This window comes from Neurospora crassa, linkage group IV, assembly GCF_000182925.2.
Source record: "Neurospora crassa OR74A linkage group IV, whole genome shotgun sequence".
Taxonomy (NCBI): Eukaryota; Fungi; Ascomycota; class Sordariomycetes; order Sordariales; family Sordariaceae; genus Neurospora; species Neurospora crassa.
Genome location: NC_026504.1, coordinates 4765720 through 4783455, shown reverse-complemented (window position 1 = coordinate 4783455; position 17736 = coordinate 4765720). Strand labels below are relative to the sequence as shown.

The following is a 17736-nucleotide window of genomic DNA, read 5'->3' as shown; positions in this document are numbered from 1 at the left end:
TCGGAGCCAGAGTGAAAGAGTGATGTGCAACCAGTGTTTCCGAAACAAGGGTGCGCCAGTGACCATGTCGATGAACATCTGTTTCAGAACCGACTCTCTGGGCTCTGTCAATCTTGTCAACCCGAAGGGCAATCATCCGGGACAAGGCCACAACCCACTCACCGATAGGTACCGTAGAAATGAAGTATCTCCGGCCGCTGCCGTCGACGACGACGGTCACCGTCAATGTCTGCCATTTGGCGTACGCTACCTACTTACAAGTGTACACCTGATGAGAATCAGAGGAGGCCCGGGGAAGGGTCAATGTACACAGTACGCTACACTAAATTGGATGATATGCCGACTCGTGATTGGACAAGACTGGTCTTTCAACTGTGCACTAGGCAGAGGGCTCCGCTTCCGCACCCCGCGCTACTGCAGCTTTCAGCTGTGATGGTCGATTGGGGGGCATGCACGACCGCGTCAAAAGCCAGTGGATGACACGGTAAAGAAATTGGCCGGGTATTGAACCCTCTGCTTGGTTCTTTTTTTTTTTTTTTTTTTTTTTCCCAGTCTCACATGACTCGTCCGCATCGCAATAGAATTCTCACTGAAATCCAGACTGCGATGGACCGCGAAACCAGCTTGCGCATGGTAGCTGAGGGGACATTCAATTTTTTGTTTGGGATGCGACGGATTTGCCATTCTGTGTTTATCATTTCCGAATTTCCACTCCTTCCCTGCGCAGCATGACGTGGCCCTGCAACAAGGAATGCGACAAGTGTGTACATAGTGTACAAGTAGTGAGCCGGTACAGGCCCAGAAGGGTGCGCAAATCCAAGCTCCACAGCTTTTAAGATTACCTACCTACGGTACCTCGTGGTTGTGGGTCCCGCTTTCGGATCCTTTGAACCGATGGCTCGGGAGTTCTCATCGCAAAGCAAACACACGGACACGATTCCTTTCTTGCGAATGAGGCCGGCGACATATTCGCGGTACTGGTCTCAACAAACCCAAGATACTAAAGCCACACGGGCGGTTTCGACACAAGACCTTCGACAAACGAGTTCTTCACGACACAGGCCTGCGGCTATGCCACTACTATGGAATATCTCACATCGCCTTGGTGCTCAGGGACTGGGATTCGAGCCAGACTGGCCAGAGTGCTCAACAGTTGTATCAGTATTGAGGAGGCCTCACAACTGGGTTGCAGTCCCTCAAAGCTCGCGATCGGTACCACTTGAGGACCAGCCAGCATCTCTCAATATTCGATTGTAGGTTACACCGAGATGAAAGACCATAAACAGATGTCTCAAAAGATGTCAAACGGCGTTTGGAATTGCACTTGAACAACGGCAAAGTGAAAGTGGCACAAGCATCTCGACCTCCTGAATGAGTTCACGCACTACAGTATGGAACAGACGGGTCGCTGAGATGTCGAGGAAATCACATAGGAAATCATCTTGTGAAAGTTATCCGGAATAACGATGTGGTTGATCTGGTAACGGGCCTGCGCATCTCACGGAGTTCGAGTGTATCCCTTACATAACTCACAGATCCGGCTCCTTGAGCACTAACAAAGCACATGATAGCAAGCTTCTCTGCTGTTTCCGTCGCCTTTATTCTTTACAGCTCCGTTTCCACTTTCTTTGTTACAGCTGCATTTGGCATCGGATAGCTATGTCAGACAATGCCTCGTTTACATTGCAAAGGATTGCGGCTCTTTGTTGGCCTGTATGGTCGAGGAGACAATGAACCATCTCAATGGCAATGGAAGAAAAGGCACAACTTATGGTAGGAGGTGACCGCCTTTTTAGCAGAAACATGTTGTTCAACTTCAACTTTATTACCATTCAGACGGCCAAGCAAAGAGAGCCAGTCCTCATCGCGACCAGAATCAACATCACCAACCTTCCAACACCATGACACCGCCAGGCCGAAAGATTGTGGCCGCTCATTTGGCGGACCACGAACACGATGAAAACCGAGGACTAAAGGGCTACGTCAAAGCAACAGACTATGCGCTTCCCTACATGTCGCAGTGGTCACGAATCAACGATGAGGACGTCAAGAGCGAGCTACTCCGCCATATAAACTGTGGCTATCTCTCCACGCATGGCATTCCGCCCACGCTTCTCGCATTGAAGCAACATGCCCAATCGCTCTGTGCCCTCATCCAATTGCTGCAGCCAGATGTCAAGGTCGCCGAGGTTCAAGTTGATGGCGCTCCTTTCGCCAGTAGTGACTTTGCCCAGGGAGGTTCCAAGGGTAAGGGTACGACGAGTGCCTCAACGGCCGATGACGATCTCGCCATGAAGTTCGAACTGAACTCAGCTTTCGACTTCCTCAACGACCTTCGCACACCTTACCACACTGACGACATCTACCACCACAAGCCCCTTGTCTCGCTGATCAACGAAGTCCGTGGGCGCAATGAGGTTTACGGCACCGATTACCACTGCCCCCTGACCCAGATTCAGCACTATTCGCCCCCCGGAACTTCCAATACCACCACCGGCCAGGAAAACCAGACAAGGGAACTTCGCCCCTACTCCAATCTCCAAAATCTGCTTATTCACACCAATTCCTGCCTGGAGCGCCTCGACCACGAGTACACTGCCACCGGCGGTTTGCTGAGCGTGCTCCCCACCGACGCGGCCCATGACACCGAAGAGCTCCAACACGCGCGCACCACCTTGCTCGGCCAATGGCTTCTCTTCACGCAGCACCTCGTCGCGCGCATGCACGAGCTCGAGCGCAGCTACGGCAACGCGCTCGACGCGCTGGCCGGCGAAGCAGCCATTCCGCACCAGGTGCTCAGCAAGCTGGGGCCCGACGGCCGGACGGGCCGGGTGGTGGCCTACCCACAAGACCAGTACATCCTCGTCAACTCCGGGGAGGACGTCTACGAGTACATCCACAGCCTGCTCGACAAGCGCGAGGCGGTCCTGCAGGCCAAGGAGCGAGTCTGGCGCAAAAATGGCGCGGTCGGAGAAGAAATGTGGCACAAGAACCCACAGACGGGTGCCGGCGCTGACAACGGCACCGACGACAACAACAACAGCCTCTTCGACCAAATGGAAAAAGTCGACGGAGACCTCATCGGCGCCTACTTCAGCCGGGGGATCGTGCAAGTGGACGTCACCACGCGGTACTACCGCCTCGCCAACTCTGGCAGGAGCGTCCTCTTCGTCGTGCCCGCCCACGCCGTCCACCCGGGCGTGGAGCACACGCGCCTGCTGGAAACCCAGCCGACCATCATGGCGACGGTGCAGCCGCGCTACCCGCCGCGCGCGTCCGAGCTGGAGATGAAGTACAACCGCAAGCTGCGCGAGGCGGGCAAGATCCAGCAGGAGAATCTGGACTTGCACTCCGAGATGACATCCCAAAAGGAGCAGATCCGTACCCTGAAAGCGGAGATGGAGAGGCTGTCACACACGAGGGATGCCTTGTTGAATGGGCTGGGTAAAGGGGAGGTGGAGGCAAAGAAGGAGGCGGAGACGTTGCGGAAGAGGGCGGAGAAGGCGGAGAGGTTGGTGAGGGAGTTGAAGGAGAGGAAGAAGGAGATGCAGAGTAAGGTGTCCAAGTTGACGAAGCAGAGGGATAGCTTGATGCTGGCTGTGGATGAAGACCCGGATGCGGAATTTGATATGAATGTGAGTTGGGGCGAGTAGATGTCTCCTTTGGCTGTAATGGTGTTGGAGGTGGTTCCATTTTCTTTGACTTTTGCGGTACTATTCTTCTTTTTCTGTTTGGAGTTGGCTTGGTCAACGGTAAAGTGTATGTCTGTATTCTCGGTTTAGTATGTAACAACGGATTTACCTTAACAAGATGGTGTATCTTCTGGCTTGATGGATATTGTTTCTGGTTGATTCAAACGTAAGACGAAGCTGAAATCATTTTGTTTTTTTTTCCCTTGTCCCAGGCCATCATCTGGGAGGTGTAACACTTGTCACAGCCACAGTTGTGGTCTCGTACGCTGCCATCATCTCCCACCGCGGGTGAAAGACGTGTCTCATGAACATATGAATCGTACTTTTCCTCAGGTTACTCGGTTTGAGAACGGCCGTCGGTTTTGTCTCGTGTGTTACTAGGGAGTCGACCTTGGTGTTGCGCGGGCAGCTGACGGCCTGGATCATCGCAAGTCGATGTGATGCCCTTACAGTTCGACCCTGATCCTGACTGACACTGATCAACATGGGAGGGAAGTGACGAGGACCAAAGCGGAAGATGACAATGTCCAGCTTCCAACGAATGTTTGTTTCTTGGCCCACCCCTCTTAGTCCTGTGTTTCGACCCACCCCCACCATTTTCTTTGTTTATTTTCCTGGTTGGTGGTCCCAGCGATAAGCTTACCTTGTCCCACTATTTGTTTCCCTGCCAACTATCTCCATCCCAGCCGCCCGGTGTACAGTAGAAAAACAAAACTCCACCGCGCGCACATCAATGGGACTCGAATGCAATTGCGACAGATTTCCGGATTCGACGACGAGACTGGTGTGGACTGGGCGCGCCCTGGACATGTCACTTGCACAGCCCCTCCCTGAGCCTTCCATCGCGGAAAAGTGACCAATGGGAGGGGCGTATTCGGTCATTGTTGATTTGGCAGGATCATGATCTCTGATGTCTGCGCGCGCAAGCAGACCTGCAGCAGGAGAGCTAGGAACACCCCCTCCCCACACACTCCACACCCTCCTCCTCCCCAACCGCGGCGCCGCCCAGCCCGGCTTTACCAGCCTCCCTGCTTTCAACCGTCAGCCAGCTCCACTGGGACCTGGCTGGCTTCCTCACGGTGGTGAGAGAAAGTCCGTCGACGAAGGGCGGCCAAGGTGCCTGAGACGATTTGGGAGATAGTTCCAATCAGTTCTGTTTTCCTCACACCGTAACATTGCCCTAGGTAATTCTTCTCTCACTCCAATTGCTGCCGCCGCTTGTTGTTCCGGAGCCTCCTTGTTGTGCGGTCTGGGTTTAAGTTGTCTTGGGGCCAGCATCGCTGCCGTGCAATCGGATCGGTCGAGGCAGGCAAGGGTCCTTCCCTCCGTCTTCATTACAGTTCTAACTGGCTGACGGGTGAATGTATCATCGACCCTGACTTCACTTTGACTTGACGTTCAGTTCAGCCTTACGGAGTTAGGGCCGCTGCAAAACTCCTTTTCGTCCCATCATCAATCACTCGCACTACAGTACCAGCACTGCATATCAAGTAACGCGGAAAAGCAAGCAAGCAAGCTGCCGCATTCTGCGGGGGAAATTCTACGTCTAGTACCTGCAGCGAGGTCAGGTTTTAGTCTGCGCTTATTCCCAAAACTCCACGTTTCGTTCTCCATTCCAACTCCCCGTCGGCTCTGCATTCCAGTGTGTCGGTCACTGCCTTCGAGAAGGGGAAAGAAGTGGGGACCCCAACATTTGGCGGAGCAATTCAACCCGCCTTCGTACTTGGAGATCAGACACAGTGAGCGGTCCGCCATCCAGGACAAACGGCGAACTGGTGACGAAGGAAGGAAGCAGTCGAGAACAAACCGATCGGCATCTGGAAACACGGAAAGTGAAACCTCAGCCAAGGAACTAAGAAAAGAGCTGGAGAAAAGACCAGGAGAAACAATGGTCAAGTCGTCCTTCCCCTAGAGCGACGTCGACGACGAGGACAGAGCAATCGGGCACTTCCTTCCCCGCCAATCATCATCTTCCGGGGCGCCCAAATCATGGTCCGGCCCCGGCCCCGACACCGATCCGGGTCTCGACTAGCGCCCTCACCGCCAAGCACGTCCGAAACATGGCCGCCATCCCGGCAACCGACGACAACACCACATACCGGGCATCGACGACACCGGATTCCACTCACCACATCCTTCTGCTTGGCCGCCCTGGCAGCAGCAGCAGCAGCAGCAGCAACGCCAGTGGCCGCCATCACGCTTCCCTACACGCCCACTACCATTTTGCTTTCCGGATCTCAGTCGCTTCTCTCCACTAACTCGGCCAATCACGGACTCGCATACATCTTCACCCCTAATGCGGACAACAACGGCGTTGACTTGCTCGCCGTCAACACCTCTTCGACTCTGGATGCCGATTCCTTCAAGCCGACAACACTAACCTCTGGCCTACCCTTCGTTACCAAGTCGAAGACGGGCGGGTTTGCGCCAACGTTATTGGAGAATGGCACTTTGGCAGTGTTGGCAGGTGACTGTGCCGCTGGAGACGGGGATGCTACTCCCGCGGTATGGAGTTACACTCCCTCCTTCGAGGGAGACGGTGACGCAAAAGGCGACTGGACAAAGTACAGTACCCAGCAGAACCCCAAGAGCAGTATAGGGACAGGACCAGGAATCCCTTGCCTCCTCGGCTCTTCGCTCTCCTTCTCATCACAGATCTACCCCACCCTTTCTGATCCCGTCATCTACATCTACGGCGGCATGTGCCCCTTTTCCAACTCCACAGCGTCGACGTGGCAGGCATCAGCGCACTACTCGAACCGTATGCTCAAGATCTCTTCTCGTTCTTCAGACTCCTCTGTAACGACGCCCTCAGACAATCCACCTCCCGGGGGCGGCGACGAAAATGACATTATTGAACCAGAAAATAACAGCAATGGAACCGGCTTCACAATCTCCAACCCTCAACTGGGCGGCCCTCCTATCCCGGAAGCAGGCTTCACTTTTACCGCCTTGACGCCAAGTATCACGAACCGATCCGGCATCGTAACCCAGCAGACCTCTCATGTGCTGCTGGGCGGACACACGCAGCATGCCTTTGTCAACATGAGTACCGCGGCTATCTGGAGTCTGCCGGAAGAGACGTGGAGCTACGTGTCGATTAGTCCACCTACAGAAGAAACAGCCGAGCCGTCCGTGACGACTGTGGATAGCAGGTCAGGGCACACGACCGTGTTGAGTGAGGATGGAGACAGCTTGGTCATTCTAGGAGGCTGGGTAGGCGATGTGTCTCAACCGGCGGAGCCACAGCTTGTGGTAATCAAGATCGGGGCAAGTTATGATGATTGGCGGTGGGAGATTCCCCAAGACGATCGAATACAGATATTCGGAGAAGGAGAGGGACTCTATGGTCACGGTGCTGTGGTCCTGCCAGGGAACGTAATGATGGTCTACGGAGGGTGGGCAATCAATCCACCAAAGGCGGCTTCTTCCAAGGCAAAGGCCAAGAGATGGCTCAAGTCCTTGATAGGTATCACCGATGGCAGCAACCTCGAGAAACGACAGTCGACTACTGTCACGAACACTCCGAGATTCTTCAACATAACGTCTCAGTCCTGGTCGGCAGCCTATACTAACCCGCGACTTAATTCGAATGGCAATCCAACCGTCGATATCCCTCCTACCACCAGCGATCCACCTGCTTCTAACAAGGTCGGCCAGAATCTCGGTCTTACACTTGGATTGGCTCTCGGTCTCGGAGTTCCACTCGTGGCTATCATCTTCGCAGTTCTTTTCTTCCTATGGCGCCGACGACAACGCCGCCGGGCTCAGCGCGACCGAGCTCTTCGCAGCTTGTCCAAGGGCATGACCCCTAGTATCTACGGCACAGGGTTTGGGGGTACCATCAGGCATAACATTCATGACTGGGGCGAGAATCCATCCAGTTACACCAGTTACGACAATGATTTGGCCGAGCAAGGAAGCAGCGGATTCGGCTTCCAGTTCCCCTGGAACACCAACAGCGACTCGAATGGGCAGGGCACCCGGTATCTGAGTGGTGGGTATCAAGTTGTTGGCCAACCAGATCTTTACCAGCCATCCGGCCCGCCGGCTGCTAATAGCACCGGATCCGGAGTCGGCAGGTTACGCAACGCGAGGGGCCTCTATATCCCTACTCATGGTATGGATTTCGCGCCGCTGCCGGGAAGAGAGGACGTGAATCCTAATGGGATCCACCCTATCTACGAGGAAGCAGAAGAAGACGACGAATACAACGAGAAAGACGGAAGAGATCTAGGGGCGTCCGGGCGGCTGATCAGCCCCGAATATGACGACGATCCATTCATTACTCCGGCCGGAAGCATCCTACGGGCTGGAGCCGTGGCCAGCACGCCATATGCGCCAACTAGCAGTGAGAGCGGAAGCGGAGGGAGTTTGAACGACGAAAAGTCAAGCCCCGGCTTACCACCGCCTGAGGTCATATCCTTCTCTCCAAAGCAGGGGCAATCTCAAGACCCGGAAGTCCGGGGCTGGAAGACTGATGTGGACGTGGCGGACGCCGTTCTGGCCGCCAAAATCAGCCGGCATGGATCCGTGACCACCACTCACCGGGCAGCTACCGCTGCTTCGCTCGAGGCTGCCACGCACCAGCCCCTATCACCTACTAGTACAACAACGCGTGTGGTAACATCACCGGCCCGCCGAGCATCCAACAAGTCTACCAAGTCTAGGGCCTCCAACCCATTGAGTAAGAGCATGGTGGATATTTCGGACGACGCCCGCGCAGGCAGCGACCATCGCACTGGAAGCAACCTTTCCGACCGCAGCGCATTCAGTTTCATTTCGGGCGGAGAGCATCAACAGGCGCCCCCACTCTCCCCTGCCCATCATCAGCATTCAGCGGCTGCAGCAGGAGATATTCCCAAGCCAAGAAGTTCCGGCAGCGGCGAGTCTGGCAACAGCGGCGGCAGCAACCACTCCCTCGTAGCCCCCTCCGCTTCTAGTGGATCCCACTCCGGTTCGACAGCCTTCGCATCCGCCAAATCCAATCTTCCCACGCCAACTCCCAACTTCAACTCCCTACAGGCTGAAGGCGCTGACCTTCTGTTTCCTATGTCCGGGTCAGGCAACAACGAGCAGCCGAGTGCGGAAGAGGGCGGGGAACGTGAAGAGTCCGAAGAGGATTGGGAACCTATCCCTAGTTCGCCATCCAAAACTCGTCGAAACTCCCGTCTCGACTCCCGTCCGCGCAGCTGGCTGGGCAGCCTTAAGCGGATGCTCAGCGTCAACGGAGGGTCGGGCGGGTCAGGCAGCTCCGGTGGCGATGATAGTCCGACCAAGGAGAGCTTGTTGCATAGTAACGAAGCTAGTGGTTTTGATCACCCTCACCTCTCTTTGATCGGTTTCAATCCCGGCGCCTTGGGCTTGGGGCTGGTGAGGAGGAAGCAGGGCCGTGAGGCCTGGGATATCAATGGAGAGAAGTCATCGGCTGGTCAAGCCGCTGGAGGGGAGCATAATGACACCGAGAGGGATGGAGGCCAGGGTGATGAGTGGGATGTGGAGAAGGCGGTCGAGCAGCGGTTGGTGCAGGTGATGTTTACTGTGCCCAAAGAGCGCCTGAGGGTGGTTAACGCGGAGATTGAGCGGGAGGAGTCCATCATTCTGTGTGATGTCAATGAGGGAGGCAGCAGAAGTAGTAGAAGCGGAACCCCCAGCAACGTTGATAAGGGGAAGGGGAAGGAACGGGCCGGGGGACAGACACCGGATACCATCGAAATCATTGCCGGTGAGAGTACGAGGAAGATATCCGGCGGTAGTCAGCAGCAGTCAGAGCACGAGCTTCAGTCGGAGACAAACTCGATGCGAACGCCTGCGTCAGAAGTCCCCGGTCAGGACCATCCTCAGATCTATCTTGACTCAAATGGGAGCCTTACCCGCAAACGGGTCCCCTCGCCGTTCCCTCTGCTGGATTTAGCCCTTCCATCTCCACTCACCCTTTCCCTCTCGCATCCTACCTCGCCATCACTCTCCCCCCAACTGTCAGAATTTACTCAACGACAGCCTCAGCAGCAGTCGTCAGACTTCTCATTCCTCCAACCTCCTTCTCCAACCAAATCCCGCACCGCCATCCGCAGTCAACCAAGCACACTGGGTCTCAACCCCACAACACCCTCGTCCGAGGGATTCGGCTTAACACCATCAGGAGAAAACCATATTCAAATCACCCCTTTACCCTCGCCCTCTCCCGAGAAAACCTATGACCGTGGTCACACCCACCGCAGATCCTACGTCCCCTCCATCCGCTCAACCTACAGCGTGCACTCCCTCCGGAGCGTAGCAAGCGGTGTATCCGACACCGGCACCGCGACGCTACACGTGGCCGAGGCGGTCAAGATGGAGAAGGTTGCGCTGCCTTCGGTGTCGGAGGTGCGGACTTCTGCTGAGGCGTTGGCTGAGCTGCAGCAGCAGCAGCAGCAACAACAACAACAAGAACAAGAACAACCACACGAGTCGTCGTCGTCGTCGTCACTCGATTTGGAGTTGCTTCATTCGCAGTCGCAGCAGGCAATGCAACCTCCACCGCCGCGTCCGTCTCCCTCTCCTGGCCCGGGTGGGCTACCCAAAAGGACGAGAACGAGGGTGTTGGACCTGGTGGAAAAGTTTGAGAGTGTTGGTTCAGCAGGGAGCCGGTCGTCGAGTCCGGCGCCGTCGGCGTCGGTGGTGAATGAAAATATTGGTAGTCGTCATGGCAGTGTCAGCGGACGGCCGGGGCTAGCGAGGAGACAGACTGGGAGCTAGGTAATTACCAGTCGGTTCTCTTATGGTTAATGTGTACGACGAATTGCAAGATGGTTTCCCCGTTTTGTCAGCTGGGATTGTTCTTTTTGGGTTTCCATGGATTGGCTGGGTTACGGGGTGGTATGGGTGGTTTACCTAGGCACTTACTGGGTACGGACCATCCTTTTACCTACGTATCTATCTGCATTACTAAAGGAAGGGGAGTTCATGTATCTTGTTAGGGGTTTTGTGTTGTTGTTTTTCTGTGTAAGGATCAAAGAGACAACGGTTGTCCGTCATCAATGTAATAGAAAGTGAAATGTCATAACCCATAGGGACGAAGTGTGTACGTTGATTGGACAGTGGGCGAGCGCGCGCATCGTCACATTCCATGTTGTCGTGTAGTGGATTGGGTAGGGTAGAGTGGTATGTACACTATAGTCGAACTCCCTGAAACTGCATACTCCAGATTCTGCATATATGCTAGTTAGTGCATAGAATTTCCAGGTCTGACATCGCCATTCTTGCCCTAGCCCCGCCTCCAGAAACTGCATATACGCTATTTAGTGCATGGATTCTGGCGGTCTGGATTACATGCAGTTTTAGGGGGTTCGACTGTACTGTCCGGGCCGGATAAATCGATTATGTGCCTAGATATTTCGGCGGTGTGGGACCGGGCTGGCCAATGGCAAACCATGTTAGCGCCCGCCAAATTTGCTAGCGAGTAACATCGTATAACATCTCTGTACCTCAGTAGTAACGATTGAAGTAATTGAGTATATCGCCGTCGCCGTTATTATTTACTATTATAATTAGTAAGTGTGGTATTGAGAGGTTTTAACCGTAATCGAGGTTACTAACTATACGCTATAGAAATACCTAAAGTTATTAATTTAACCGCCTCCTCCCCTATATTCGCGTCCGTACACGCCCCTAATCCGATTCCCTTAATTGAATAGATTAAAATTGAACTACGCGACAATAACTACGAGTTTCTTAATATTAACGAACTTATTAAAGACGAGAAACTATTTCTAATTCTAATTCTAGCGATCTTTATCTTCCACTGCCGCCGCTCCCCCTTAAGCTCCTTAAATTCATTATTATCGAATTCTTATTCGGAGGACTAGGATAAAACAATTAATAAGGAGGATAATATTATTAAAAGCGAATTTACTCTTATTAAACTTTCTTTTCATTAATAGACCGACGTTGATACTGCTATTAAAGAGATTAGTAATATTGCTAGATAGTTTGGATTTAGTATTTCTAAATACTATACTAATAATTACCGACGAGAGGGTATAATTCGGTTCGTTGGCCGGTACAATATTAAGTATATTATAGTAAAGAAGCGCAGTAAGAAGCGTAAGGAGAATACTTTGCTCTAAAGACTGTTGGCGGCGAGTATAAAAAGAAATTGCGAGTGGTAGGGAAAGTTGGTATTTAGTACTAAAATTAAGGTATAGTAATTTACCCTTATAAGGGGAGACTATAGCTATCCCCTCGACCCTAATAATATTAATTATTTCGCTATTAACCGTCGCTAATATTGTATAGAGGAGGTAATTGTTAGTATCCTTCGGTTAGTTAAGTAATTAAAAACTTCCTTATTAAATATTATATTTACTATCTATAATAAATTCCTTAGTATTACTATTATATAATACAATGTACTTAATATACTAATAATTAATAGAACGAAGCAAATAGGCGTCCTTATACTAACCTAATAATTTTTCGATTAGTTATAGTCAATAAAAGGGATTTATTATAAGGTCTACCGCTACAACGGCGAGGAGTTTGGGTTAATCGAGAGAATCTTTTAGATTTATTTATAGTATATTGAGTAGTTGAAGAAGAATCCCGAGGTTATAAGTTTAGATTGTACGTACAAAGTTAATAAATTCGATATACCTCTATTTTAAATATATAGGATAATAGTTATATATATGATTTTTAATATTGGTTATTACTTATTAAATAGTGAAAAGGAGGTATATTTTATATAGGTATTTTAGTAAATTGATGTTATACTTTCAAAGTATAGTATCCTTTAGCCTCTAATTATTATTACCGACTATAATAAAGCGTATAAGAGAGTTTACTGGGTAGTCTTTTTTATAATTTAGTATTAAATTTATTTTTAGTATATAATGAAGAATATTGCCTTTAATATTAAAAAGAAGTGGGAGGGTAGTTTTAAGGGTATAGCGTTGGATAACTATAGTAGTAATGGGAATTATTTCTGCGAGGATTACTATAATTATATAAATATTAACCCCGCTAACGAAGATTCTACTACTCGCTAAATAGCCGCCCAATTGTTGAATGGGGATGATTAGAATTATTACTTCGAATTAAGGACTAAGAATCCCTTTATTTAGCCTATTAATAGTCGCGCCCCTTATAGTTCAAATTATAAATAGATCGACAACGTAGATAGGATTTTAGTTACGTAGAGGGTAGTAGTATATTCTAATATAGAAGAGGGATTCTATTAGTACTAGTAGGTATTATTGAAGGAGTTCCCTAAATAAAAAGGTACAATTATTATACCTATCTATTATTATTTATAAAATTACTAATCCCTTTTTTTATAATTATAATTAATTACCTTCTCTACGTTTACCTCCCGTTGAGGTACGAGTTTGCCTATTTCGCTATTAAATTATACCGCAATTTTAGTATATAAGTAACTTCCTGTACTAAAGGTGCTTATAGCGTTTTAAAAGTATTATTTAAAAATCGTTATATTGATTTTAATTAGTTATTGGGCGCTATTACTGAAATTTTTAAACGGTTGAAAGAGAACTTTATAATTAAATATATATATTAAATTTCAAAAAACGTAGCGAAATTTAAATATATTATTTTAGCGGACTTAAAGTTTATTACTAATTTTGTTTATTTTAAATTACTCTAATAGTAAATTTAATTAGTTAGTAATAATTTTAAACGACTATAATTTAATTTGAAGGAATTAAAAGTAAAGTACTTTACTTATTTTACAAGGTAGTATAGTTTACTTTATTAGTATAGGATATTTAATATTGTACAGTTGAACGGTACTATACTTTAAAATATAGTTGATAAATATTGGTTGCTTAAATTAGATATAGTAAATATTATCCTATTAAATATTATTTATCTAGTGTACTAACTATATATTTTATAGCCTTTACCTACAAAATAGCTAGTACTATGTAGGGAGAGAGATCCTTTCTTAATTATTACTAACTACTAGAAGGCTTACAACGGTGCCTAACCTATACCCGCTATGCCCGTTCTCCTTCCCCTCCTCTCTTCGGGTAGCGTTAAATATAATCTATTTTATAATACCCCCCTTAAAGTTTTAATATAGCTTCCTCCTAAGAAGAAGAGGATAATTAAAGTAATATTAGTAAATTAGAGAGAATAAGAGGCTAAAGCGGTAGTTGAGAGTACGAGGTTAGAGATAGAGAGATTGAAAGTACAATTCTAGGAGTTGAAAGAATTACGGTAAAGAGAAGTATAATTGGAAGTACGGCTGTAGGAGCTTACAAATTAATAATAACCGCCACTATTACTAGTATACTATAGGTATTAATAATAATAATACCGCCAGCCTATAGTAGTGCCTTCATATTAAGGAATACCCCCCCCCTTATAATTATATTTGAATCTATATTAGCCGCTACCATCTAACTAATAGCAATCTCAATAACTATACTAGTTCTCCCAATCGAGCTAACAGTATCAATACTAGTAGATTTATAATTATACTAGTATAAATATGAACTCTACAATTTCAGTATATTCACGTAAATCAACATCTCAGAAAGCCTCGTTTGTGTAAATCGTGTGTAGATGTTGCACATATGTCATTTTGGTGGAAATTTGGCGGGCGGGAACATGGGTGTATCATTGGCCAGGCGGCCCCCACACCGCCGAAATATCTGGGCACACAGTCGATTTATCCGGCCCGGTACTGTCAAACTGTGTAATTGAGTCTCGCTAGCAAAGGCAGAAAAGCGTTAGACTGGACGCGGCTGAGCCCATGGGTTCAGGGGTGAAGAAGTCCAGAAGTCTAGACCGTCGAGCTCGAACTGCCCTGATGCCGGCAATAACCCATTTCGGCTCTGAGCAAACATTGGCGGCTCCCCCATCGCGCTCGACGCTATTGAATCTACAACGGGTCGATTTATCAATTCTTACGACCAAAAGAGGGCGCCGCCGACGAGCTGAAAGTCTGTAAAATGATGAAAGTGATGGAATGGGCAACAGGAGTGGTGACAAAAAGGGACCCGAGTCCCAACAACCAGTTTCAATCTCTCTTCACCTCAAGGTTGTTGGATTCACCTCAGTCATTCCTTTACTCCAGTCTAGTCACTCGTTCAAATCATGAAAAACTTTGGTGTTGTCGCCCTTTCGGGGGCTGCCCTGCTGCAGGTGGCTTCTGCTGCTTGCTGTCGCAGCAACAATTGCTTGAAGGGTATGTTTAAACCTGAATGTTCATGTGCTCCAAGAGTTAGATTCATGAACTGACGATGAACTATCCACAGCCGTTGCTCTCGCGGACTTCGAGGGAGTAATGGACTGCAAGTCCAACCTCATCGTCACCGTGACCCCATCAGCAAGCACCTACACGGAAACCGTCACGCTCGTCCAGAGCGCCGTTGACACCGTCCTCTTCACCGAGACTACGACGGAGATCGCCTCGACCGAGACCCGTATCCTCACCGAGGTTATCACAGTCACTTCAGCGACGACTGAGACGGACTTTCTCACGGAGACCGTCACCATTTCCTACACCACGACCTTGATCTCGCTTCTCCCCGAAGTCACCTCCACCTCGACGATCTACAAGAACCACCCCATTGACATTGACGCCTTGAAGTTGAAGGCTCGTATGACTCAGGTTGAGGAGGCCAACCCTCTACTCCCCACCTACGCCACTGCCGACTGCGCCGACTGGTCCCAGTACTCCAAAGCCTGCAAGTGCATCGGCATCACGGCCTCCACCATCACCGCCAGCGTTGCCGTTGCCGCCGTTGAGACCGTAACCGTGACCGCCTCTGACGTCGCCACCCTCTCTACCACCTCCACCGCCATCATCTCCATAACCGAAACCGTCTCCGACACCGTAACCGAAACCATCGGCGTTACAGACCTAATCACAGCCACCACAACCCTCACCATCTCCTCCGCCGTAGAGACCGCAACCACCACATCCACGCCCGTCTCCATCGTGCCCTTAGTCTGCCAGCCGCGCGGCCTCTCCTTCCGCGCCCGCACTTCGACGTCCTTCCCCGACGGTTCCACCCGATGGATGAACCTCGTCGGCAACTCCGTCATCGCATGGCAATCCTTCTCCGGCGTTCCAGCTCCCGGAACCGCCACCTCTTTGTCCTCAACCTGGGTCCTCGACTCCAACGGATACCTCGAGCTAGCGCAGCCCGTCATCGGGCAGACCTCCGTGTACGCGGCCTACGTGCTGACCAGCGACCAGGGCGCGACGGTGTCGGTGCGGTCCAAGCTCAAAGCGGAGGTGGAGGCGGGCGTGGTAGCCGGCACGATGGAGCGGGTGAAGGGGTGTGTAGATGCGGGGACGGGACAACTGATGCTGTCGACGTCGACGCAGACGGCGAATGGAGGACGGGGGAATATGTTGTCGTGCGGGAATGGGCTTTATTTGTCGAGGGGGAAGGATGGGAAGGATGTTAGGAGTGATTGTGTTTATCTTATGCCTGTTGCTGCTTAGGGGGGACTGGATGGTGGGGCCTACTAAGCTGAAAATGTAATGAAGTGAGGATGAGGATGATGGATGAGGATGAGGATGTTGGATACCTAGGTAGGTACCTAAATGGGTAAATAAGATACGCGGGAAAGGGGTGAAGATATGGATGGAAGTAATGGGATTGAAAGGATATGTGGATAAGCATAACGTGCATCTATCCTTAGGGTATGATGAAGAGATTCTGTATCTACTTTCTGTTTTATTTTTTTCTCTTGAGAATGGAAGATTTCTTCATTCTCACCTTGGCTCGGGCTAAACTTTGATATTCATCGATAGAAAGACATACGATGGGGTAGATTGCTAAGATCACTCTTGCCTTTGAAGACGAGAAAACCTGTTCTGCCTTTCGTACATTGTAATCTAGCCGGCGTTTTCCTCTTTTCGAAAAAGAAACGTGGAAGCTCTCATACGGCATATTCCTGACCAGGTAGGTAGGTAAGCCACTGCGAAACCAACGAGGTTTGTGGAAGAACTTCTTCAACGTCTTCTAATATCAGTGTGTCAGCCACCTTGCTTCCTCGAATGTTCGAGTTTGACGCTTGTCAGGTGTTGTGGCATAACTTCTCTCTTTTGTAGCAGCGAGTGGTTGAACGACACTTTTGAGTAACAAGGGATAACAAGAAGACATATGTATCAAACAACACCACACACACATCCCTATCCCAGAAATGTTTTGCTTCCTCTAGTCTCTCTTCCCGTCCTCTGTTTTGTCTCGTCCTGTTTCAGCCTAACGGCCGAGTCGGTTCATTCGCTGTCATTTGCGTACTTTTCTCTTGTGTCCGTCACCCCATATAGTTACATTGCCTTTTTAAGAAGGCATAGCGGTTGAACTAGCGCCTGGAAACTGTTGTAAATGAGGTCGCTCAGGTCTAAGTCAGTTCGCGCTGGTCACCCGTTACTGTTACCGGGTGTCTGAGATGATACTCAGTCGCTATTTAGTGATTACCATTGAGGTTACCGGGGAATGTTGGAAAGTCGATGAAAATTATTAGTCAATAGTAACATGACGACGAACGTTAACTGATTAAGTAAAAGTGAAAGTACTTGAGAGTTTGCACATGACTTTTATTCAAGCGGTTCCCTCTGCACATACAAGGAGACACTAACGACCACAGATCGGTCGGTGACAGTAACATGACAACAACGGCAGCACGAGCACAATAGCGGCAGGCGGCAGTCCAACATGTCAAATACAGTCGCCGACATTCGGAAGAAGGAAAGAAAAAGAAAAAGAGAAGCGAGGCGACGAGGCCTCCCGCACTTCATCTTGTGTGACCGAAGCATAAAGCACAAGGCATATCGGTCAGTCAGGGAATAGCGAACCCTATTTGTCCCCTTGTGCGTGTATCCCCATAGTCTCCATCTGAACCAACGAATGACAACCATCTTTATACAGACGCCTTTCTCGGTAGATAAAGATGAAACGGAACGCGGCGGTCTTGATTGCCGGTTCCGGTTTTGTAGGTTCACCGCAGAAAGGACACGGCCACACGGCACTCAGTGTTACATGCCGTGTCACGGCGACACATGCATTCGAGTGACCAAGCG

General features: G+C 49.8%; 3 protein-coding genes across 3 annotated transcripts; all 3 read left to right on the top strand.

The window, feature by feature from the left end:
- Positions 1–614: 614 nt before the first annotated feature.
- Positions 615–3901, top strand: NCU06985 (hypothetical protein). The gene has a single exon (XM_957532.3). The coding sequence runs from the start codon at positions 1902–1904 to the stop codon at positions 3651–3653; it is 1752 nt and encodes a 583-aa protein (XP_962625.2). The 5' UTR covers positions 615–1901; the 3' UTR covers positions 3654–3901.
- An 840-nt stretch (positions 3902–4741) lies between these two features.
- NCU06984 (hypothetical protein) lies at positions 4742–10843 on the top strand. Its single transcript, XM_957531.2, has one exon. It carries the CDS (start codon positions 5682–5684, stop codon positions 10428–10430), a length of 4749 nt encoding a protein of 1582 aa, XP_962624.2. The 5' UTR covers positions 4742–5681; the 3' UTR covers positions 10431–10843.
- Positions 10844–14521: 3678 nt separating this feature from the next.
- On the top strand, positions 14522–16532 carry NCU06983 (hypothetical protein). The gene is made up of 2 exons (XM_957530.2): positions 14522–14883; positions 14954–16532. Exons 1-2 carry the CDS (start codon positions 14793–14795, stop codon positions 16150–16152), a joined length of 1290 nt encoding a protein of 429 aa, XP_962623.1. The 5' UTR covers positions 14522–14792; the 3' UTR covers positions 16153–16532.
- The last annotated feature ends 1204 nt before the right edge of the window (positions 16533–17736 follow it).